A 25,472-nucleotide genomic window follows, 5' to 3' on the forward strand; every position below is an offset into this window, starting at 1 on the left:
ATGAACACTTCCATCTGAAAACCCAGAAGTTCAGATAGGAAATTTATATGTGCTATTCATCCCTTTATGGGGTATAGTGCGTAAACCACACCAACGAGCCACTTTAGCTCCCACCCAGACCGTAATTTGTGTCCCGATAGAATAGCCAACTGTGGCCGGTAGGTCCGCCCCTATCAAAACCATGGATAATGTTACCGTTGCAGTTGAGAGTTAAAAATGTTCAGGTTACCAACCCACTAATTTCTAGTCCTTTTACGATAAGCAGGGAATACTATTAATGAGCACTTAATCTCCAAATTACAGGAAAGTCACTAGCTTAATGGGAAAAAGATTCTATAAAAGAAAGTTTCTTTCCAATTGGCCCGGTCCATTAACTGTATGCCGACTTAGGACTCCCCCAATTCTCAAACAAAACAATCTTACTTGTTCCTTTCATCAATGCTACATGGTTCCCGAAATATCAGTATTTGTGCCGCTGATGAAGGGAACAAGTGGTTCCCGATATATTGGTATATGCGAATAAAATAAAAAACACTAGCGGGAAAGCAAAAACTGTCTTTTTATTACAAATAATTTAATCGCTAAAACATCGCAAGATTACCCTTAGATTAACGTTATTTCCCTTTCGATTTCAGATCACATACTATATCAAGGACGGTCCAACTGAACTTTTCAAAGTCGACCCCAATACAGGACAATTAAAAACAGTTCGTGCTTTAGACTATGAAAAAGACAAAAGCCATTTGCTGATAATAGGTACCCGCGAGAACCAAGGTGACAGCACAGGCGATTTCATCCGCGTCAAAGTAGAAGTTGACGATCGCAACGATATCCCGCCAGTATTTGTATCCGTTCCAGAACCTGTGACTGTGAACGATGACCAACCCATAGGAACAATGATTGGTGCCATGCCAGCTATCGATGCCGATGGAACCTCACCAAACAACGTAGTCCGATATGAAATTGTTGGTCGCGGAAAAGCTCTAAAATACTTCCAAATCGATCCTGATACGGGAACCATTAGGATTAGAGATGAAGTGAGGAAAGAAGATGATACAGAATATCAAGTGGATGTACGAGCATATGACATGGGTGAACCGCAGTTAAGTTCAGTAGCGACCCTCCCTGTGTATATCCGGCATGTGCTCAAGGACCCTAATGAGGCAATCATCGAGGCCAAGCACGATGGAGGGGTTATCACTAATCCTGAGACCTTAGGATTAGCCTTCAGTGACGATAACTATTCTATTGGAGTTCCTGAGACAGCAGGACTGAATGCTACAATAAAACTAGTACAAATCATTAACTCTAAGAAAGCAACCAAAACAAACGCTGGCTTTAAATGTGAAATAATCAAAGGAAACGATCTAGAAATATTCCGAGTATCCTTAGAGGACCATGCATGTGGAATCAGTTTAGATAAACATCTGGACTTCGAAAATAAAACCGAACACGAATTAGTTATTAAACTCGTCTCACACAAGTACTTTGTAAACCCACAAAAGAGCGTGGCAACGGTTAAGATTATTGTTCAGGACGAAAACGACAATGAGCCCATGTTTGTATTCGGCAAAGGACATCGTGGACGAAATGATACCTTCTATGGTGTTGTGAGTCCAAACGCTGAGGTTGATATGCCAATCCTGCAGGTTAAAGCTGTTGATAGAGATTCTGGAAAGTTTGGAATGATCAAATACAAGATTTATGATGAAGAGGACAACACTATTGGCGATGAAAGCATGGTAAGTTAAACTGTTTTAAAATTCCGAAAAACCTTTTTACACCCCCTTGAATTTCAGCCGACATCATATTTCGCTATAACCGAAGATACTGGAATAATCAAGGTACAACGAGCTCTCAGTGCCGTCCGAGACTTCCCCCTAATATTCATCGTTGAAGCTCGAGATAACAACGGCGAGGAAGATGGCTCCCACAAGACTCGAGCTCGTGTTGTTATCAATCAAATAACAGACGCGAATAGACTAACTCTCCTTTTCTCGGACTCAACACCAAATGAAGTTCGGACTCACTATCTTGAACTTCAGGACCTCCTTAATGAGAAATCAAATGGACCTATTGCAATCATAGAGCGATTTAGTAACCAGAAGTATCTGAATGAGAATGGTACCATGGAGGAGAATCCACAAGGAACAGATGTTTGGTTTTATCTAATCGACAAGGAAACAGAAACTATCTTACTACGAAATTCAACGCCAGTTATTTCAACCATTTTGGAACCCGAAGTGCAGACGGATATTAATTTTGCTGCGTCAGGAATTGCTCACGCTACAGCACGTGGAATCTTTGAACCTTTGGAACCTAAGCATCAAATACAGAAGGTATGTTTTAGATGAAAAATAAGCTTAAAATGTGGTTCTAATGATTAAATTTGTTTTAAATTAAATTTTAGGTGAAAGCTGCAGTCGCCATTAACGATGAAGTCTTTCCATATGCTTTGATAGTTATTTCTGTTATTATACTTATATTGGGCACGATTGGAATCATCTATATTTGCGTTTCCTGGTCAAAGTAAGTATACGAAGCCTTATTTCTACTTGTATTATTATGAAATTCTATAATAATTCCTTTTTTTTCAACCATTTTTTCCTGGTCCCAAAAGTAGTTTTTACGCAGACAGTGAGAACTGTAAAGAAGATAGCCCGGGTAAACAACCTAATACTTACGTAAAGATACATTGACGCACCTTATATGATTACCAATATCCCCTCCATAGAGCATACGGCCCCCACAACACTTCTGCTCGCTCCAAGTCTTCCCGATAAGCAAATGCATACTTCCCCTCTAATGCTCTGCGCTATGTGCTTCTAGGGTGACCACTCGTCGGTCCATCGAGGATAGTGGATTCCATTGCATTGCGTAGCGAGCAAAGTGTGACCACTCCACTGTCACTTCCGCCTTTTAATCAACGCGACTACCGCTACCTGACCGAGGATTTTGTCAAGTAGAGTGCACCGATGGTACGGCAAAAACAGGCTACCTGTAAGTGCGGTATACAGTACTGAAATCATTATAATCTGTGACAGCTTCTGCCTCACCAACCAGCGCCGCACTTCCCAAAGCTACCAGAGGTCAAGCCCATCAGGTTCATTCCCACGGCAATAGAAGCCTCCAGTTCTATTCACTCGCAAATATTCTCTGGCAAACTGTTCAAAAGTGTCCGGATAGCTGAGTGGTTAGAGCGCAAGGCTGTTGTTCAGAAGGTCACCGTTCAAATGTCACTGGTGGCAGTGGAATTTGTATCGTGATTTGACGTCGGATACCAGTCGACTCAGCTGTGAATGAGTACCTGAGTCAAATCAGGGTAATAATTTCGGGCGAGCGCAATGCTGATCACACTGCCTCCTACAGTGTTCTATAGTGTACCGTTGCGGTCTTGAATGAAGTGCTCTAACACACTTCAAGGCCCTGATCCAACATGGATTGTTGCGCCAACGATTATTATTATTATTAAACTGTTCAAAATACCCGCCGTCCAGTCAACAAGATAAGTTTCCTACTGTCGAACAACGGCTGAATCCCGGCAGCTGACCATGTTGAGCTGAGGGGATCGAAGTTCTCTACCTCTCCTAGAAAATACGGTCGCAATATATAAACGAAAGCAAGATCATCAACTGATGATTTCGCTGGGGGCCGATACTGATACCTTCATTTTTTCACAGTTCAAGATGACAACTGCTAAATTTACTGCTGCTGGCAATGAACGAACTGATCTTATGGCAGACTCTATACTTAAGCAATGTCTGTCGTTACGGTCCCCAAGACCCCATCGCATGTCCAAGCAAGGTGTTATCGGAGCCCACCTTAGCATCCGTTTGACCCATCCTGATCACATTATTATCTTTAGGAAGGCCCTTCTGGACTGCATTGTCTTGCTCATAGAAAGCTTCCTTCTGCTCGGCATCGGAAGTCTCCTTCATGCAATATTTAAATGTTCCTCATTCTTGATGAGAATCAAGGATTCAGTCTTATTTCTGGCAGGTTTGCCAACAAAAGTAGTTCCAGTTCCAAAAAAGGGAGAGGAGTGCTTCAACAAGTCCCACCATCCTACCTCGGTTAGCCCAATAATGTGTAGTAAGTATCACTGAAATTCTCGATGATGTTCAAGCAAATGAGTCTTTTGAAGCCTCGATGGCGAGAAACGTTCGCACATTCCAGAATCGAATCATAAACTGTCGTCGAAAGGAAAAGATCGCAGCCGAAAGATCAGTCTGCCTCCCATAACTACTTTGAAAATGTGCAAATCGTAAGCCCACAAACCTTTACCATTACTGGTCCCCAAGCAAGGAATACGTCGAGTGACTTTAGTCTTAATATAATGGAACTTCCAGGTTGTAGCTTATCATTGTCTTTGATGATGATGATCGGGAGCACTTGCCAAATTGTCAGCTTTCCCAAAGCTGACGTGAAAGAAACTATGCAACAAAGAAGCTGATAACTTCTCTACGAATTTGAGGTCATCATATTATATGTGTCCACTGCCAATACGCGTAAAGTAACTAAGCATACCACGGCGCTCTCATCCTCATTCAAGAACCATAGGGCGTTACTGCAAAAATTATGGGATCTAAATGCCCAAAAAGCCGGTATGCTACCGGAGGTACAGATCCTTTATTTGCAGGGCAATTCCAGAATGCATCCAGGCTACCTTCATAACAACTCACTTGAAGACGACATCACAAAGGTTAAAATAACCATTTAGAGTCAATTCCAAAATAAGGAAATCCAATGGTCCCCTGCTTATGTTCCTTATGAGAAGTCATCGATATCTGGATGGCACCTTAGGTTGCTCCATCCTAAAATCCACTGAAAACCAGACGATGTACAACTTTACGCTGAACGCTGAGTCAAAACTACTGCAATGCACATCAAATCCATTATTTACATTGCAGGAATAACCTTGATGTTCCCTAATAGCTTGAAAGAATTTTTTGCGAAGGGCTCCAGTGCGCCGAAAAAATAGAAAACACCATGATCCTACTCAGATTTGGTAACGCAGAGCAGAATTATACGGGCACATCTGAACCGAGCTCTGAAGACTGAATCAACAGGAAATTAGAACCGGTATATGATATCAACTCTCCATGCTCTCCATTTAATCCGTTCGGGCATAAAATGGATGCAGACTTAGGAGTCTTCAATCCCTAACACAATTTTAACTCCGCCCAAGCTTTGATCTGAAGTGCAGACGGATTTACACTCGATATAATTCGCACTCATATTACGTTTTGCCAATTATAAAGAAAGCAGCATATATTGCCTGCGAACCGCTTAGGTTACGCTGCTCTCAGGATAGAGGTGAGGCAGCGTCTGATGAGTTTCCTCTGCCTTTGGCATATTGGATAGTTGCATGTAAGAGTGGAGTAAGTTCCACATTGTTGCTGGAAGGAAATTGATTGACACAAAGCATCTTAGGAGCTGTCCACAGAAATGAGTATCCTCTCCCTTGTTATGGCTCCTGTTAATATATACCACGATATGGCTTGTGGAAGGGAGGCTGGGACAAGCATGTACGAAAGATCTGACCGTTATAATTGTGAATAAAACAACGATGCAACTACCAGTATCCGGTCTAGGCCTGCTTTAGTAAGGAACTGCAGACACCTCGGTTTGGCGCCGACGAGCACCAATCCGATATCCCTAAAAGCTATGTGGCGTCCTGACCTACGCCAACGCTCCATCTCAGGCAAGGTCTGTCTAGTCTTCTTTTTTTAGCATGGATATTCCCTTATAGACTCTCCGGGTGGGATCATTCTCATCCATATGGATTAGGTGACCCGCCCACCGTAACCTATTGAGCCTGATTTTATCCACAACCAGACGGTCGTGGTATCGCTCATAGTTTTCGTCGTTATGTAGGCTACGGAATCGTCCATCCTCATGTAGGGGGCCAAAAATTCTTGGAAGGATTCTTCTCTCGAACGCGGCCAAGAGTTGGCATTTCTTTTGCTAAGAACGCAGGTCTCCAATGAATACATAAGGACTGGCCAGATCATAGTCTTATGGTGAAACGTTTCGAGCGAAAAAGTTTTCGTAAGCTAAAATAGATCCTGTTGGTAGCCAACGACCGTGCGCAGATTTAATCGTCATAGCTTTTATCGGTTGTGATTTCGGACCCTAGATAGGAGGAAATTTGAACGGTCTCAACGGTCGCAACTCTGCATGTGGTATACGATTATTGTCTTCAACGTGTAGTAATGGTGAATGTTGGGAAAACTGGACTAGCTGCGGCCATTAGGAACGCTAATATAGGTGTTTTGATGAGTCTGTACTCCATATGCATATGCCCTTGCCTTCTCAGACTCAAGAAAAAAATATAGATGACTCCACCCCTACCTCTAGAAATGCTTACGAGTGACGCATGCAGCCATACATATCAAGGAGTAGTACAATGTGTCCAGTATGTGACCTATATGCTTTTAATTACAATTCTTCCACTCAACCTCTCACAAAAGTATCGACATTTAATGAACAAAAAAACTAAATTCAAAATGTCCTTTCGCATCGACATTGCCAAGGCTGCACGCAGCCATCGTCGGGAACTTTGTGGCCATGACCATCTCCAATCGTTAAGCTGTCCAAGAAAATGAGGTTACTTAAATTTTTAGACCGCACTAATTTGGAAGAACAGGTTACTCCTTCCTTCTAGTGCACAGACCACTCTTTCTTGAGTAAATAACTAACAAAAAAAAATTCCTGACGATTTCGTTTATCAGGGTGCTAATGCTCCCTAGACGCTCCCGAAAGCGGCCACTTTCGGTGATGAATTTGCCACTACCTTAACTACCGCCAAGAAAATTTTTTCGCTCTGCAATTGTGGACATTTTCTCCGTAGACTTCTCTCTTTTTCTGACGGGGTCTAAGACTAACTTTGCTACAAATTAATTCAAGCAACTTCCAGCTTTCCGGAATTGAAGAATTTGCAATTACTCCCAACGGTCCCTTCTTGGTCGTCTCCTTTTCCTTCGGCATACATAGATTAGCCATATTATGCCTACGCACTATTTTCCATTGCATCCATAAATTTTGAACAACAAAATTAGTCGTCCTCCAAGGAACTGGGTATCTCTGGATACGCTCCAACATATCGCTCATAGTATCCAAAAGATCTCGGGAACCATCGAATACATTTGGTGATAGCGAAGCTCTACGGCCATAGTAGTATTCGAAACAAAGTATCACGGTAACTCAGGGCATTCCCAATGGGCTGGCTTTAAGAGAAATTCTGCTGTTGAACCAATCAGGGCAGAGTGCACGACCGGCGATCTGTTGTGAAATTAAGACACGGTACACGACAACAGGCTCAAAGTGACCCCCTTCGGGTTCCTGATTATAGGGACATAGAGGCCAATGAGCAGACCGGTGCGCTGGACAGAATCCGCTCTTGGCGCTCCATCAGTGTCAGTGCAGTCAGTGTTCCGCTGGTAACTGGTAAGTTTGGAATGTACTCGCACTACTTGAGAGCTGCTGACTCCAGATCACGAACGCTCATCACCTGCGCTAAATTAGTTTTCCGACCAAACGCGTGCAAGGTAGTAGCCTATAAGAAAGCATGCCACCAAAATCGGGATACCTTAAAATTCGCAGTGCAATTGCCCAACTCTATGGAGAGTCAGACTGCGGGCACTGAGTAAACAATGTTTGGACGATCTCAAAAAGACCTCTGGTTATAGCGTTGGTGCCATCCTTCGTGAACGCTACAAGCTGGTTCTAAAAATCTTTGGCCGGCTAGATTCTACTGTTTTTGTTCTTTCCACAGCACCCACGGTCTTACGAGTTGGTGGCACCAAGATAATGCACCATAGCGTTAATTGCGTTCCTCGCAGCGGAGACCTATCTACATCTTGGTCCTGGAAATTTATTACCTCTAAATTTTTTTGTTTCCACCCCTGTACAGAGTTATATCCACCGCTGTACAGAGTTATATGAAAAAATCTCAATTATTTCGCCGTATAACTGAATTCTCGGCAAGGTCCCTTGTATAAATACTCCTATCCTGGTCGCCTCCGCGCGAACAGTTACTATTCTGCCAACAGTTGGACCTGCCGGCTACTGAATGTATATCATCTAGGGATTGGTAAGGTATTCGGCGTTATTTTCACAGCTTTTTCCGAAGGTGTGTCTGATATATTGTTCCGGTTTAGGCAAGTACGGACTCATTAACCCAACGGCTGAAGTCTTATGCCCACGACAGACCATCCATTTCCTTTCGTCCACCACAGATCAATAAATTTTATTCATTTTTTAACTAATTTTGTCTCGAAGAGCTTATATTTGAGTAACTGCCAGAGGAAGCTAGAAATCCATATATGCAAAAGTTACCATTGTCCTCTTCGAAACCGTAAACCCTATTAATTATGCGTTCTAACCATGTTAACGATTATAAGCAGTGGAACTCATTTTTAAAATTTTTCTATTTCCAGGTATAAAAACTTCAAACAACGAATGCGTCAATACTCAGCACCTGCAAGTCCAACACGCTACGATCCAGTTATCGTAGGATCTCAAAATGGCGATACAGCAGCCAACCTCAAAGAGTATGAAACTCAAGTCCTAGCCATGGCTGTCCCCCACGACGGGGATGACGAACTACAGCTCGACTTTAGTGCAAAGAACCACGCCTTCAGCCTAGACAATGTCAGCTATATAACGCACAAAGAGAACGGTCAATCTAGCCCGTCCCACTCAGAGGCAACCACCGCTACGACCGCCACATTGAGACGAAATAACAATAACAGTAACATAAACAATAACGTTAATAACAGCAATCGACAGAATACTTTCAATCGAACCCTAGAAATAAATCGAAACAACAATGCGAATCCACTGGCCAGTGGAACAGGCACTTTGCCAGGAACCTTGACCCTAGGTCGGCTCAAGCAAAATTCCAACCATTACCAAAATGGTGGTTACAAACTTGATACTTTAGGACGTAATAATAATCAAATGATGCCAAATAATGCGTACAGCACGCTGGGACGACGTGGAAATGGTTTTCACCAGAATATCGGATCGCATAATGAACTGATGACGAATACTTTAGGACGAAATAATCGATTTAATGATGTATCTACGGCGAATCCACTGTTTCAAAGGTAAGGGTCTCTGACAGTTGAAACATTTAGTAATTTATATATTAGCCAGTATTTAAAGGTTAAATTTAAAGGTTGTCAAAAACGGAAAAGTCTTCTTGAACATTTAATCAAAGGTATCTATATTATTGGTGGCAAGGACATGATTTGCGGGATTTTCCAGCAAAACGATATACTTCAAAACTACGAGCAGTTTTAGGCAAAAGAGTTGTTAATCCACTGAAGTGATTCCTCAAGGGTATCAATGATGCCAATTGTTTACCTTTTTATAAAGAGATAACAAGAGCAGGTTAGGTTTCAATAAGTGAAATTACCCAACAGTTTTCCTCCCCCTCTACAACTGTACTACCCTCTGCTACAATTTGAATCTGAGAGGAGCTGCAGTAGGTCTATGTTCCAATTTGGTTGGAATTTTGATAGAGTTGATGAGGACTCGATGTTTCCAGCAGCTCTGAAGCATCCTTTTTCAACTGCGAGGAGGAGATGTTCGCACCTGGTTGAAAGAGGATCATTGAATGATTCCCTTTGTATTGAATATCAGTTTTCAATGTTTGGGATTGGTTCGCCTGTGAGGCTGAAGCTGACATGTGTCGGTATGGTTTTAGCTGGAGGATTGTGTTTTCAAACAACTGGATGGATAAGGGGATAAGAGTGCGCTAATTTGGGGATTTGCCGAAAACTGCGCAATATTAACTTTGCGATTACCCATGAAGAAATACCGTAAAAAACTTCGTCCTCTCTACATTGCTTTCCCGCATCTGAAGAAGACGTTTTATCATGTGCCACATCAATTCAGCTGGTATGCATTACGAGAACAACTTAGATTACTCTACTGCGATCCCAAGAACAAAGGCAGGTATCTCACACCCGCCCTAACATTTTCCCCACCGTGTCCAAAAGACATATGGGTCAACATGAGGATGGTTCGGTTGGAGGTTTACCAGGCTTAGGCGGAAGTATCAACCGCTTCTGAGCAGAGCCCCTTAAAGCATTTCCTCTTGCTTCGCTGGATGGCGAGCTTGAGGGTTTTATGAGCTGCCTTATAGGCGCACTCTTTTTGAGTCGCTCTTCTGGCTCGGTGGCAAGCTGATCGAAAGCCGGTCAGTTCATCATTCCACCAGTAGTTTGGTCTTCTACTACAACAATCTCCTTTGGACTTCGTCCACTTGCGTCAAAAACAAGATCATCAAGCATTTCCTCGAATTCAGACAGTGTCAAACTTGGTGTTGCGTAGCACCTGTATTCATATACACCACTTATTTTCGCCCACACACCGGCTGCCTGACTTACAGTACATTGTATGGCCTGTCGACCGCAAGCCCATATCGCCGCTCCACCAGTCGAATCTGAGACCCATATGCCACCGTGACGGTTTCTATACGGTTCACTTATGATGGCAATTTCGAACGTGGTCTGCTCAAGTAAATCCTGAGCGACCCTGCAATGATTCAGGTTTATTTGAATAAACCTCATTTTCTCATTGCAGTGAGCGCCTTCCTAAATTCCGGACATTTAACAGTTCCGCAATATGCCGGTTATCCCACCCCTCTTTTACTTCCCACAATAGGCATTTGGGGTCCCTATTGCACTCTCTGGCAATATGGCCTTTCTCCCTACACCTTCTGCATCGATCGGATCGATCAATGCTGCTGGTACATGCCTTCGCAAAGTGCCCAAACATGAGGCATTTAAAGCACCTCTTTAGTGAAGTTCGGCAGTAAACGGCAGACAACCCATTCAATCCGAACCCTTTCGGCAACTAACAATATCTGCGCTGCCTCCACTGGTACTCGTATTGTGGCCGTTTGACTGCCACCATAGGCTTCTCGTAGGCCCACAACAGACTTTTCTGTAAGTTCTTCCAACTTGAATTGCTCCTTCAGAGCAGTACAAATTTCTCCTTTCGATGTCACTTCATCGAAATCCTTACATTGTATGTAGATCTCACGTTTTTGGGAGGAATTCTCCCCAAGTGAGTTTTTGACTTAAGTACGAAGTCATCGGCTTTGCTTACGCTGGAACTTTTCAGCTCAAACATGAGATCCCCTCTCTGGGTTCTTCGGATTCTGTTCTTTTAGGCCGGAATCAGCTTTGACCTTTTTAAGTATCTCCGCGTAGGACCGATTGCCCTTACTGGAGATAACAATCGCATCTGGACGAGTTCGTATTTTTGCTTTTCGTTTCGCTTTCTTGTTGGTAACTTTAGTCCATACATCGTTTTCGTTCGTCTTGGGCTTCGCAACGCTGGTCGAGTTTCCTACATTCACTGTACGCTTTCCTCCTTCTAAGCTGCTGGTGCTGGTTTTCAGAATGTGCTGTCCGCCTTTCTTCTCTTAGGCTCTTTGTCTGTCTGTCTGTCCTTCACACGCATTTTTCTCGGAGACTTGACACCAAATCCGGTGGAAAAGTAGAAACTGTGAACGCTCACGCATACAGTGAGTTATAATACATCCTTTAACATCGAACCTAAGGGAGGTCCCCACACATGGAAAAGGGGGGTGTACATTGTTTTTCACCAAATATAGTCATGTGGGGTATCAAATGAAAGGTCTCGGTTAGTACTTTCCGAAGCTGGTCTTAGTTTTGACATTTGTTGGAAAGGCGGGGAGTGCGGGGGGTTCAAAATAGTCATTTATTTAATGAGATCATTCTCAAAAACTGTCCGTGATAGCTGAGTGGTTAGAGCACAAGGTTGTCGCACGGAAGGTCGCCGTTCAAATCTCACTGGTGACAGTGAGATTTGTATCGTGATTTGATGTCGGATACCAGTTGACTCAGCTGTGAATGAGTACCTGAGTCAAATCAGGGTAATAATCTCGGGCGAGCGCAATGCTGACCACATTGCCTCCTACAGTGTACTGTAGTGTACCGTTACGGTCTTGAATAAAGTAGGGTAACCTGTAGTGTACCGTTATGGTCTCGAATGAAGTCCTCTAACACACCTCAAGGCCCTGATCCAATATGGATTGTTGCACCAACGATTATTATAATATTATTATTATTCTCAAAAACTGCGCAACCGAAAAATTTGGGAAAAATCAAGAGTCTGCCACTATATAGTGGCACCACAAAAATTGTAACAATTTAGGCTGTGTGTGTGTATGGTGGGGAGAAGCTACAGCTTCTGAGCATTCAGGCCGTGTTGGCCCATTGTACTCGCGTCCCCCGTCTAACGGAATATTCCGGATTCGTTCACGTATCGCAGGATTTCCGTTAGTGGATGTGATGCTACCCGTCGCAATTGGAGAACATCGGCACCAAAGATCTGATGCCTGATGCGTCCATAGGCGGGGCATTCAAATAGGAAATGCTCCGTGGATTCCGCTTCCTCATTACAGGAGGGACACGTATCATCTTCGGTAATTCCTATTCTGAACATATGCCCAGCTAGTGAATTATGGCCTGTCAGAATGCCCACAATACACCTGCAAGTCCTCCTGCTTTTCGACAGGATAAACTTTGCGGTACGTATGTTGGGTTCTGGCAGGAAAAGTTTGGTGTGTCGAGCAGCATTTAGGCTCTGCCACCTGTCATTATGGAAAACTTGTTCCCAGTTTTTGAAAAGAGATTTAGCCAATGCCACTGATATCCCAATTGCTGGCTCCGGTCCCGGCATAAGGGAGATTGACCCCTCTTTCGCTAAAGCGTCCGAGATTTCATTTCTCATCTCTCATTGAATCTAGACATAGAGTTCAAACGGTTTCTGCATTCCTGAACGATTCTCGAGGTGATCAAAGGACTGCTCAATGCCCTCAGTGCAGCTTGACTGTCACTGCAGATTGCGATGCGCCTGCCCTTCAACCGCTCGTCAATCACCCAGTTTGCCACCCTTAGGATCGCATAAACTTCGGCTTGAAAAACCGTTACATATTGTCCCAAAGGAAAAGCCCACTTCTCGTTTTTATTCGAAAGGTAGACTCCGGCTCCAGAACCCTCTTCTGTTTTTGAGCCATCGATGTAGAAGACTTCCGTATATCCCGCCACGCATTCCTCTGGGTCTTCCCAGTCCTCTCTACGCTTCTGCACAGCCCATAAGCTGTGAGAGCTCGTTTCATCTTTACCTCTACAGGTTTGTTCCAAAGAAGTTTTTTATCTAGAGTGACCCCCAGATATTTCACTTCTTCGGAGAGTTGAAGGGTAGTACCCCTCATCTCAGGGAGGCAAAGTCCATCCAGTTTTCTCCTTTTTGTGAATAAAACCATTGTGGTTTTATTTGGATTAACTGACAAACCATGTCTAAGGCACCAGCTGTCTATCAAATCAACGGCACGCTGTATATTCCTACACACCGTTCCAAGATCCCGATCAACAGCAAGTACAGCCACATCATCAGCATAAGCTTGAGCGTGTATTGGCAAATTTTGCAGTTCGCATAGCAGTGAGTCGATCAGCATACTCCACAGAAGCGGCGAAAGCACACCTCCTTGCGGGCAGCCCTTCGTTGCCTCCATAGTCAGGTAGCGATCGACCCCTACCTCAGCGCACAGCAATGTTTGCGTTAGCATAGCATGGATCCACTTAATTAAAGCATCATCAACACCATGCGCTCTGGCGGCATCACAAAGTTTTTGAAAAGGCGCACAGTCAAAAGCCCCTTCAATGTCCACGAACACCCCCATCGCGTACTCACCATTCAAAGTTGCATCCTCTATCTTCGTGACCAAAGAATGAAGAGCAGGCTCGCAATTTAGGCTAATATAGAGCTTGATTCTACCAAGTTTGGTGGAAATCGTACTATTTCTAACAGAGTTATAATAAGTCAAATTTTTCACTTCTTTGGAAATTCAAGATTTTGAATGTCAATATCACCCGAAAGTGGATATTCTCACATAATATATGCGTATATTACGTGTTACGTACTAACGGGACAAATTCACACCCAATTGTCTTTATAAAGGAAATACACAAAACCTTTCATACCTGAAGCGTCCACCTTCCGGTTTCTCGACTTGTTTTCCCTTAAAGCCAGTTCAAATTTCTTATCTCAAGAATGCAAGTGGGCCAGAGGCTTAGTATCACAATTTGCACGCCCAAAGCCTAATGAGAGAAGAAGGAAAATTTTGTAGTCCCGCACGGTCCCGACGTTTTCGCGAGAACATAGAATAGACAAATAAAGGAATAATAGATACACCCACATAATTTTTTCTTCGGAGTCGAAATTTCCTTTCTACGGTCCTGCACATCTCACAAAGCTAGATTTTTTAGCAGAATAGAAACACCAGGATTCGTGCAGCACTCGACTGGAGGAGGAGGATTATATTTTTCAGGTATCAAAGTAATATTTCCACAAAGAGAAGAACATCTCAGGCTTTAATCGGTTAACTTGTACTACTCTTAAGTTTCGGAGTGACAAAGGCTCCTAAATGCCAGTCTGCGTCATCTTATTCAAAATGACCGTACCAGAAGTGCAACTTTGTGACGATAATCCTGCAAATCATGCCAATATAGTATACCTGATAGTGCTAAAAAATTAAATTTGATCCAACCCTCTTTATTTAAACAAAAACCGTATTTCGGTAATTATTTTTTCCTTCCTTCAGTGTTTAATTCCTTCTAGAAGAAGGGAACAACTGACTCCCGAAATACGGTGGAAATTGTAGTCAAAAAAGAAGACCCTCCTTTTTTCTTTCCGTTAGAAGACTGAATACAAAATTCACTCTAAAAATGACTAATCTAATAAATTTAATATTCGAAAATATTAAATAATTCCAGGTCTAGTCTTGATCCAAATCACGCAAGCGCTACAAACGAGAACGTTACCTTTGGCAAGAGGGACTACGCACAGCTAGGATTTTCGTATTTGAACGATTTGGATAGATCGGAAGTTGAGACTACAACCGAATTATAAAATATAATTATAGTTTTAAGTGTTGAAACAATTTTATTTAAATGCCAACTTATATAATGTTTAGATATTAATTTTAAACTGCCATTATCGCATTAGGCTTTGAAGATGTTCAGAGCCGAAAATCATGTTGTATGTATTTAGTTGAAGACAAATATTTTTATCGTCTGCCAGAAACATTTGCGAAAATAGATAAACTAGAGTTTTAGATATTACCTAAATTTATTTTTTTAATAAGAACAAATCATGTGTATACTTTAAATTATGCGGTTTTTATCTTTTCGGGAATATTGCAATACATTTGGTGGTAGTTGGAGGAAAAGGCAACCTGAAAGCCTTAACTTTTTCGAAAAAAAACTTTTTTATTTCAATTTTATCTATCTTCTCCAGATCTTTACCTACGCCCTCGTCTTCCCTCCCCCCTTTCCACCTCCTTGTCATTAAATCCTACACTCAAGCCTACTCCAAGCCCAATTGTATTGCAAATCTAGTCTGAAAGTAATTTATTTAGAAAAGAAAACTAAAACTAAAGAAATTTATTTAGCTCAAATTTGTAGTTTAACGAGAAAAGATATAAATACCGAAAAGAATGTATGAAACTTAAAAGTTTGTGCCGAATATATATATAGGCTAAACATAAACACAATTTGTTTATTTTTAGGGACATTAATCAATAAATTTGTAAATAAAATGAAAATATAATAAACGAATCAAATTCTTAGTCATTAGTTAAGCCTAGAATAAGATAAAAATGTACGATTGCGAATAATATATGGTTTTAGCTGCAAGCGGATCTATTTGTAGTTAAAAATTATTGTAAAACAATAATACGAATGTAGATTTCAAAGCAGAAAATATGAGAACATGTGCAAAAGAAACTTTAGATATTTCAGTGTATAGAATTGTAAATAATAGATTAAATAATGATATTAATTTTTTATCCTTCCACTGATACGAACTTCTAAAGGAGCTTCTATTTAACGAACAATGTATAACTTGTATTCCATCATTGCAGATTCTGTATCTAAGACGAAAATCTGATTTAGGCCTGAATTGTTGTGCCGATCTGAATTTCCCGTGATACAAATAGATTTGCCTTTTTAAGATAATTTCCAAATGAAACCGTATCTTCTTTATTTCACAGAGAAAACTTGTTTCTGTAACGCAATTTGTACTACAAAATCAGTTAAGAAAATTGAATTGTTGTTATTACTTTAAGCTGAAAAAAGTATTATAATAATTTCTCTTGATCCGTTCTTATGAATAAAGAAGACAAATTTTTACATAAAAGCATTTTATTCCAATATTGAGTGCCAGAATTGAAACCTACCAACAGTCTCCCCTTTCCAAACCATGCTACCGTCACGAAGTTGCTGCCATTTCTAACTCTTCCCTCTCTTACTCACCTACGACTTCGCCGAATCTAAATTATTCCTTTTTGCAATTTTTTTTACAGGTGGGAGTGAAAGTCTTAGAAAGGTACTGCTATGTGAAGATTCCTAAGGCTATTCCGATTTGTGCAGCCGGCGCAACTTTTCTGAACCAGCCCGTAGCATTCATGACGGAAAGCAGCTTTGCCGTTCTGCAACTAAGGATCTCCCTGAGGTCCAACAATAGCGACCGTTCAGCAGCCTTCTGACGAAGTTGGCGAGCTGAAGCGCGAGATAGCCCCGCTAGTGGCCAGTATAGCTGAAATGAGGACGACAGTAAACGCTCAGCGTTCAGGCGGAATGTCGCAAGCTCGTTCGCGGTTTACTTCTTGAAAAAGGCTGTCGGGTAGCAGGTCGTCAGGACAACCAACGGCTCGAAGCATTTGTTGGTACCATCGCAGATTCGGCGAAAAAGCCACCAGATGTACGATCCCGTGTAAATTCGCGTCTACCTCAAAAAACTAGGTCCGCGGGGGGTCCTAGCGACGGCCATCCAGAACGCAGCGCCACGTCGCCTAAAACTTTATGACCCTCTCAGCAGGCGCAGTTATCTTGTAGATACTGGTGCGAAAGTTTCGGTTCTTCCCGTGCCCTGGCATCATCGGCTATTCTCTCAACCTTTGAAACCTGCGACGGCAAATTCCTCGCCCATTAACACCTACGGGTACAGGCAAGTGGTTGTGAGTCTTGGCTTGCGTAGGGCGTTCCCGTGGCGATTCATCCTGGCAGATGTCAGCTTCCCCATTTTAGGCGCAGACTTCTTGTGTCACTATGGGTTGCTGGTGGACTTGCAGAACAGGTCCCTTATAAACTCCACAAACTCCACAACCAACCTTAATTCGTCAGGCCAAATCTCATCTCTTCCTAACAACAATCTTTCCGTACTTTTGGAGGACATTACCGACTCTCGTGTTCGGGCACTCCTCCAAAAATTCAGCCAGATTACTGCCGAATATAGTCTCTCAAAATCAGTGAAGCACAAAATTAACACTACTGGTTCCCCTATCTTCTCGAATGTGCGTCCCCTACCACCCCAGAAGCTGGCTATTGCACGGAAAAAGTTTGAACAACTTATGCAACAGGGTATCTGCAGACCGTCGGACAGCTGTTGGTCTTCAACACTCTATATGGTCCCTAAGCCAAACAGCGAACGGCGCCCCTGTGGGGATTACGGAAAGCTAAACGCGCAGACTGTTCCAGACCGATATTCTATTCCGCTCATCCATCTTAAACGTTGACAAGTGCAAGTTTCTCTGGGCCGGCCCAGATAAGGTGCAAGCAATTACAAGCTTTCCGCGTCCGAAAACTCTGAAGGATTTACGGAGGTCCTTGGGCATGCTAAACTTCTATCGTCGTTTCCTGCCCAGAACCGCCCAGACAGTTGAACCCCACTCAACGGAACTACAGCACTTACGATCGAGAACTGCTCGCCGCGTACTTGAGCATTAAGTACTTCCGCTTCTCCCTTCTCCCTAGAAGACAGGCCGTTCACAGTGTTCACGGACCATAAGCCTCTCACATATGCTTTGAAACAAAAGCCCGACAAAGCATCCCTCGTCAGCTTCGACACCTGAGCTTTATAAGCCAGTTCACGTCCGACATACAGCACGTGTCCGGCAAGGACAACATAGTCTCCGAGGTTAAAATCCCCGCCTCACTCGACTTCTCGGCTATCTCCAAGGCGCAGGTAGATGACGCAGTACTTCAGAACCTCAAATCCAACCCCAAATATAAATTTCGGGAGTTGCCCATCTTCGGCTGGAACCTCTCTCTTTGCTGCGAAGACTCGGAAAAGGGACCTCGGCCATTCATTCCGGCCATCTTTCGCAAGGAAGTGTTCCACGCGGCTCACGACGTAGCGCATCCAGGAATCAGGACGTCAAATCGGTTAGTCACTGAGAAATACTTCTGGCCCTTCATGAATAAGGACATCAACTCCTGGGCCAGAAAGTGCATCGCATGCCAGAAGTGTTAAGTCTCCAGGCATGTAAGGAAAGAAGTGGGCTCATTTCCCCGCACTACCAAGCGGTTCCACTCCATACACCTCGACATCGTAGGCCCGTTGAGAGACTCACACGGTTACAAGTATTGCCTTACAATCATCGACAGGTTTACGCGGTGGACTGAGGCAATACCTCTGATGGGCACTACGACGCAATCTTGTACCAAGCCCTCTGTCGAGAGTAAATACTTCGCTTCGGCGTCATTGCAGTGTTCATCACTGACCAGGTAATGAAATTTGAGCCCACCCTTTTCTCGGAGTTAGGCAAACTCCTGGGATTCAAACGCCAGCGAACTACCGCTTATCACCCGCAATCCAATGGGATGCTAGAGCATTAGCACCAGACGCTGAAAGCCGCCATTATGGCTCGCGATGATTCGTCCTGGACTCAGGTCTTGCCTCTCGTCCTACTCGGCCTACGAACAACCCGCCGAGAGGAATTTGCTGCCAGCCCCGCGGAGCTGGTATACGGGCAGAAGAGATCGGATCTCACCGATTCGAAATTGCTGCGCCTGCTGAATGACAACCTTCGTCGCATTAAAGCCACACCTCCCACCCGACACTCGTCCGCACCTATCTGCGCTCCTAAGGAGCTGGACACGTGCACGCACGTCCTGGTCAGGACGGATGCTGTTCGGAAGCCGCTGCAGCCTCCATACGAAGGCCCGTACCGTATTCTCGAGCGGGAAGAGCATTTTTTCCAGCTCGAGATCGGGGGACATAAAAAGTCTGTTTCCTTATCCAGGCTGAAGCCTGTTTACGCCCCAAATCAACATCGCGTTCGCTTTCGCCGAATGACTTCTAGTGTTCCCAGTACTTCCACTTGGAACACCCTCAGCTACGCTGTGTGTGTCCAAGAAAACTCCCGCACCGATTCCACAAACCATCTTTAATTCGCCGGTGAAGAATATTGCGTTATAGCCTTGCAAAACGTCGCTGGCGTTTTACTCTGCCCTAGTTAAACTAACTTCGTGAGGTATTTCGGCTTGCGTATGGCGTAGACCATAGGGAATGCCCAGGGTTCCCGAGGTACTACATCTAGGATGTCACTACGACTGCAGAGTCTTGGCACCCAACACCCGAACTCACGTAGTCTGACAGCACTGCACGCTACAGCATATTTAATGAGGCTATGAGGTGTAAGAATACATTGAGGGCATCTGCCGGGCAGGACTACAGACTACTACTACCGGTAGCACCATCACACGCATCTTGTTATACTTCGCTCTATTATACGTTTTGCTCAGTGCCTGTTACCACACAGAAGAACCATACGATAGGATGGGAACAAACACGGCTGCGTACATCCAGAGATCCATCCTCGACCAGAGACTTCACTTCCTTACAAAAGTCCTCTTTGCAAGCATAAAAGGCTAAGCAAGCCTTCTTAACCCTGTATGTTTTATGTTCAATCTCCAATTTAACCTAGTATCCAGGATCACACCTAAATACTTTACATTGGAGGAAAGGACCAAGCTTTGTTCATTTAGTCGCGGAAGAAGGAATTCGGGCACCCTGGTCTAGGTATTGAATAGCATCAGCTTCATTTTGATTAGGTTTATCGAGAGTCCGAATCTCGCAGCCCACAGTCACTCCTTTCATAACGGAGAGAAACACCTCCGACAGCAATATCACCAAGTCATCGACATACGCCACCACTTTCACCCCGCCCCTGTCTAATATGAGCAAAATTTTGTCCATCACTATCCACCAGAGCACCGGAGAGATAGCGCCACGCTGGGGGTACCTCTGATTACAGCTCTGGTTAAGTGGCGACCTCCTAGACTGGATTATCCTACTATGGCTGGTGGTCGCTACACCCAGTTCGCTGACAGAGATTTTCAAGCTGAATCCCACGGGTAATCCGGAAAAAATGTCCACCCTGACTAGAACAATCACCTTATGGTATTCGTACTTGAAACTGAAGGTGCCCAAAGTATTCAGAGTCCGCATATGCATTGAAGACCAAGCTCCACATTGGCCACTGCTTATGCTGTTCCACCTTTACTTGGGGTCCTGTTAGCGCCTTTCCTTGTGCACGAAGGACGATGACCGAGCTGTTGCTTCGGTTGGGGATATTTCAGTAGAGTAAGTTATGCTAGCTTGTTGTGTGTCCATCTTCATCCTCTATGGTTGGAACAAGGTTGTCAGACGATTACGTTCTTTCGTACCTTCCATCTTCCTAATTAAGCTCTGGATTAGAATTGGCCGAAAATTATTTTTAGTAACTATATCCACAATATAAGCGTTTTCTTTTTCGAACCTTTCTTTAGTGAGTGGTATAGCCAAAAGTCTGTGCACCATGAATCGGCAGGCGGCCAGTTTATGCTGATACGAGTGGTTAGACGTCCTGACAACGGTACGTTGTGTACTCGATGGCTCCTATATATATCGAATTCAAGGCAGTTATTCCTCTTTAGCATTTGATATCGGCATCCCCTTCCTCGACATCAAGGTGCTGAGGAGGAATAAACCTTGTCGTGTTTTGCGAATTATAAAACGGAGCGTATAACATCTGCGAACCGCTTCGGTCACGCTGCTCCCAGGGCAAATGTAAGGCAGCGGCTGATGAGTTGCCTCTGCTCTGGTACGAACCCGTAGCCGTCTTCGCCCCTTTTTTACTTTTTCAACCTTGGGTTTTAAACTCAAAAAGAGGAGTCCGTAGATCATAAAGAGTGGAAGCGAGTTGCTCTCCATTTGGGTCCACTCCGGTATCAGGTGGATGCCGACTTAGAACTCCCCAATTTTTAAAAGAAAAGTGGAATCAGTTTGTTTGTTCGGACATTTTATTGTCGTTTCGTTTTGTTTTATTTTACGAAAATCATCAAAACCCGTGGCTATCGAAACAGTGAAGAAGTGCATGTTTGAGCTAGGGACCAATTCGATAACTTCAACCTTCAATATTTCGAAAACGGAGTGAGATATGGAAAATTTTTACTTTTTGTTTTAGTCCTATCTTCGGCCGTTGTGCCGGAATCCGTCATCAAATCGCAATTCCACGGAAACAGTAATCCCCCCTCCCCCCATTATCACGTACGAAATATTTTAACGCCCCGTTTAGGGGAAAGTTTCCACAACGATATCTAACTTCCCACCTGAGGAGCTGGAGCATTAAAATTACAATCATAATTGAATTTTAAATGAAGATTTGCTCGCTTTTCAAATGAATTGACCAATTTATTTTTAAAAAAAAAACGTCCTTGAAAATGGTAAGGGGATTTCCCTAGTCTCAAATCTTACCCTATTCACCATACTAATCTTATTAGAATCTTCCCACCACCACCAAATATGTCATCATGACAATCAATTTCCAGTTGTCAATTGATTTCCAATTTCATCTTTGACATTTCTGGAATTTTCCTGCTGTCAAGAGGAAGCCTTGCCGAGCATGTTTATTTTGTAAAACGAAAAACCAAAAACCTTAGAATAAACAACATTTGTTCGACGCGAAAATAACATTAACGATTCGGTGTGGCGTCAGAATGTCTGCGACGACAGAGCGCGGCAATAGCGGGCGCGGTGGTATTACACGTGTCCTCGCGAAGTTAGAGGCCTCCGTCGCGAGCGGAAACTACTACGAGGCCCATCAGATGTATCGCACCCTCTACTTCCGATATGTCGGCCAGAAAAAGTTCACAGAATGCTTAGACCTGCTCTACAACGGCGCGATCACCTTTTTGAATCGCAATCAACAAAGCAGCGGAATTGACTTGGCGATTTTGGTCGTGGACACGCTGGAGAAGTCGCAGGAGAAGAACCACGAACTCTGGATACAACGAATGGGGGAGCTCCTGGCGAAAACCAGCCCCGCCGCGGTGGAACGAGAAACATTGATTGTGAGTGGAGGTTTCAGGGCGGTGGTTGCTTACCCTTTGTCGTCAATGACAAGAACGACTGCCGGTCGTGATTTTTTCCTATGAAACCTGACCAAGTTGTTTCACGGAATTTTCTCTGTTTCAGACCCGCGCCGTGAAATGGAGTGCGGACATCTCCAAAAACCAACTCGGCCACCCGCTAATGCATAAACTCATTGCGCGGATCATGTGGTCCGAGGGAAATATCGAGCTGGCGCGGCATCACTACTTGCTCTCCCGCGATGGGGTCAGTTGCGGCGAAATGCTGGTGCACCTGAGCCGCAACAAAGGATATCCGTCCGAGACAGATCTCTTCATCGCTCAAATCATCCTGCAGCAGCTCTGCCTGAAGGAGACCAAAATAGCTAGCGAAACATTCGAGACCTACACCAAGTACCACCCCAAGATCGCCCGTACGGAGCCGCCGTTTGTGATGCCACTTTTGAATTTCATATTCTTCCTGCTGAAGGCAATCGAAACGAACGGCAAACTAGCCATGTTCAAAGCACTCTGTGATCTCTACAAAGCTTCGCTGGACCGCGACCCCTCCTACGAGAAATACCTGCAGAAAATCGGGATAATATTCTTCGGTGCTCAGCCGCCGCAGCAGCCTGGCATGGGCGGGCTGTTCGGCAACTTATTCACTAGAATGTTCCAGAGCATGAACGAGGAGGAGGATGCAATGCCACAACAACAGCACCAGCAGCAGTCTGGGAGTGGTGGCGGTCCGAACACGAGGTCCAGGAGAAACGACGCGTCTTCGGAGTTAGACTAATTGAGGTTCTGCCGCAGCCACCGCGGATTGCAATACACGATTTTGGTTTTTAAATTAGTTTTTTGATGATTTTTCTTTTTGATTAAGCGAAAGGAGGACGATAGCGAAAAAAATCGTTGAAGAGACACGCACGGAGCGTGAATATCCGGTAGCTGTGAAAATGTGGAAAAGAAGCGGCTACACAGGAGAACCAGAGAAATATTCAAAATTTGGAATTGTTTTTGCTGCTTTTTTTGTATGCGTAAAATAAGAGAATGTTAGTTGAGAAGAAAATTTAGTTTTGTTTACTTTTGGGACCCTCGCTGACGACAAATATTGCACCGGGACCCGATTCATTTCAGCTTGGTCCAGAAGGTGATTTCAGTGGTTTCCAGACTAGCCATTTATTGAAATATCTGGACTGAAATTCGCCCAACAAAAATGGATTCGCTCGCCAATGAAGACTGTCCTTGCAAAGTCTGGACGGACCAAGTCAATAAATTTATCATCGGCGTCTATTACCGTATCAAATTTAGGACAGGGACTCACCAGGTACAGTCATTGACTGAATGATGCATTCATCACTCGTTTCCCGGAAATGAATCATGTTCCCAAGCAGAACACAGTGAATCAATACCGAGTAAACATGAGAAATAATCAAGTTGCCCTTTGAACCATATGATTAATTTTCGAAGAACTCGAGTTCTCAAAAATTCATAGGATTTTGGCGCAATCTTTTAACTACCAAGATTATTCTACTAGAGGCCCATAGCTTGATTTGCGCAATGGGTGCCACGTTTAGTCTTCTCCGCAACAAAGAGCTGAAAACGAATATCTGGAGTATGCATAGAAAGACTTTCTAAGGGTTTCGACTTTGCTGAAAATATTTAATTAACCATTGAGTATTTCTTATTGTATTCGTGTGACTTGCCTTACTCTCTTTTCTCCAGCCAAATTGCGCATGGAGAACGCTACTGATAACGAGAAAAAAAATGTGTCGGCCAAGCTCTTCGTTTATAAGTCTCAAGCCAGCGTAATCCGATGATACGACGCAGACTGATGTTGACGAATGCTTACAGCCATCGAGTGGGGGTTACTTTTGATGTGCTACTCCCAAATAGCAACACAAAAAGAACACTAGAACGGAACAGTCTCAACTTTATCTTTACATTGAGATAATTACTTTTCCAGGTTTTAAACAAGACAGCGAAAATGGGTCTAGCGCTGTGAATGTGTCGGGCAACTTTCAGTGTCCGGATGGCTCAAGTGATTAGAGCACTGGGCTGTCGTAGCGGAAGGTCGCGGGGCAAACCTCACTCGTGTCGAATCAGTTGTGAATGAGTCAAAACAGGATAGTAATCTCGGGCGAGCGCAATGTTGACCACACTGCGTCCTGCAGGGTACTGTAATCCTGTAGTGTACCATTACGGTGTTGAATGAAGTGGTCTAAGACACTTCAAGCTCCTGATTCAATATGGATTGTGGTGCCAACGATTATTATTAATATCCAGTTCGGTGCCATCATCGGTGAATAACACAATTGGCCGATATACAAATTGATCGAAGCGCTCGATTTTCTGCCCGTCAATGCAGCTAAGGAAAGTACGATGACCCGTCAGACTGAAAACCTTGATTTTGTTGGTGTTTATCTTCAGTCCAGCTCTACTTGCCTCTCCTTCCAAATCCTGAGCCATTAGACCAGCGGAACAGTTTTTGTAAGCTGAAATAGGCTCTGTTGGCTGACAACAACCGTGCGCGGATTTCATCATCGTAGCTGTTATCGGTTGTGTTTTTTGGCCCTAGATATTATCAACTGTTTCAAAATTGTAGTCTCCTATCTTTATTCTTCCCGTTTGACCAGTGCGGTTTGATGTTGTTGGTTGGTTGGTTTTTGGTGCTGACGTTGCCACCATATATTTTGTCTTGCCTTCATTGATGTGCAGCCCAAGATCTCGCGCCGATTGCCGTCTGCTCGATCTGGATGAAGGTAGTTTGTACGTCTCGGGTCGTTCTTCCCATGATGTCGATATCGTCAGCATAGGACAGTAGTTGGGTGGACTTAAAGAGGATCGTACCTCTTGCATTTACCTCAGCATCACGGATCACTTTCTCCAGGGCTAGGTTAAAGAGGACGCATGATAGAGCATCCCCCTGTCGTAGACCGTTGTTGATGTCGAATGGTCTTGAAAGTGATCCTGCTGCTTTTATCTAGCCTCGCACATTGGTCAGGGTCAGCCTAATCGGTCTTATCAATTTCGTCGGGATACCGAATTCTCTCATGGCCGTGTACAGTTTTACCCTGGCTATGCTATCATAGGCGGCTTTAAAGTCGATGAATAGATGGTACAACTGTTGTCCATATTCCAACAGTTTTCCCATCATTTGCCGCAGAGAGAAAATCTGATTTCTTGCTGGTTGGCCTGGAGTGAAGCCTGCAGTTATTCCGGCATCCATTTCCCCTTTTATAGGTGTTGCGG

At 43.8% G+C, this 25,472-nt stretch overlaps 2 protein-coding genes across 3 annotated transcripts in view; both read left to right on the forward strand.

Moving 5' to 3' along the window:
* The window catches only part of LOC119651765 (cadherin-99C), a 466,245-nt gene extending 450,007 nt beyond the window's left edge, over positions 1-16,238 (forward strand). For both annotated transcript variants that reach the window (XM_038055505.1, XM_038055506.1), the window contains 5 exons: positions 636-1,742; positions 1,800-2,339; positions 2,411-2,529; positions 8,442-9,113; positions 14,823-16,238. In XM_038055505.1, coding sequence (XP_037911433.1) covers positions 636-1,742; positions 1,800-2,339; positions 2,411-2,529; positions 8,442-9,113; positions 14,823-14,958 — 2,574 coding nt within the window. In that variant the 3' untranslated portion in view covers positions 14,959-16,238. The remainder of the gene's footprint in view (positions 1-635; positions 1,743-1,799; positions 2,340-2,410; positions 2,530-8,441; positions 9,114-14,822) is intronic.
* A 5,480-nt stretch (positions 16,239-21,718) lies between these two features.
* LOC119652352 (Golgi to ER traffic protein 4 homolog) lies at positions 21,719-23,289 on the forward strand. Its single transcript, XM_038056432.1, has 2 exons — positions 21,719-22,223; positions 22,348-23,289. Exons 1-2 carry the CDS (start codon positions 21,870-21,872, stop codon positions 23,014-23,016), a joined length of 1,023 nt encoding a protein of 340 aa, XP_037912360.1. The 5' UTR covers positions 21,719-21,869; the 3' UTR covers positions 23,017-23,289.
* The last annotated feature ends 2,183 nt before the right edge of the window (positions 23,290-25,472 follow it).

This window comes from Hermetia illucens, chromosome 3, assembly GCF_905115235.1.
Source record: "Hermetia illucens chromosome 3, iHerIll2.2.curated.20191125, whole genome shotgun sequence".
NCBI classification, from domain to species: Eukaryota; Metazoa; Arthropoda; class Insecta; order Diptera; family Stratiomyidae; genus Hermetia; species Hermetia illucens.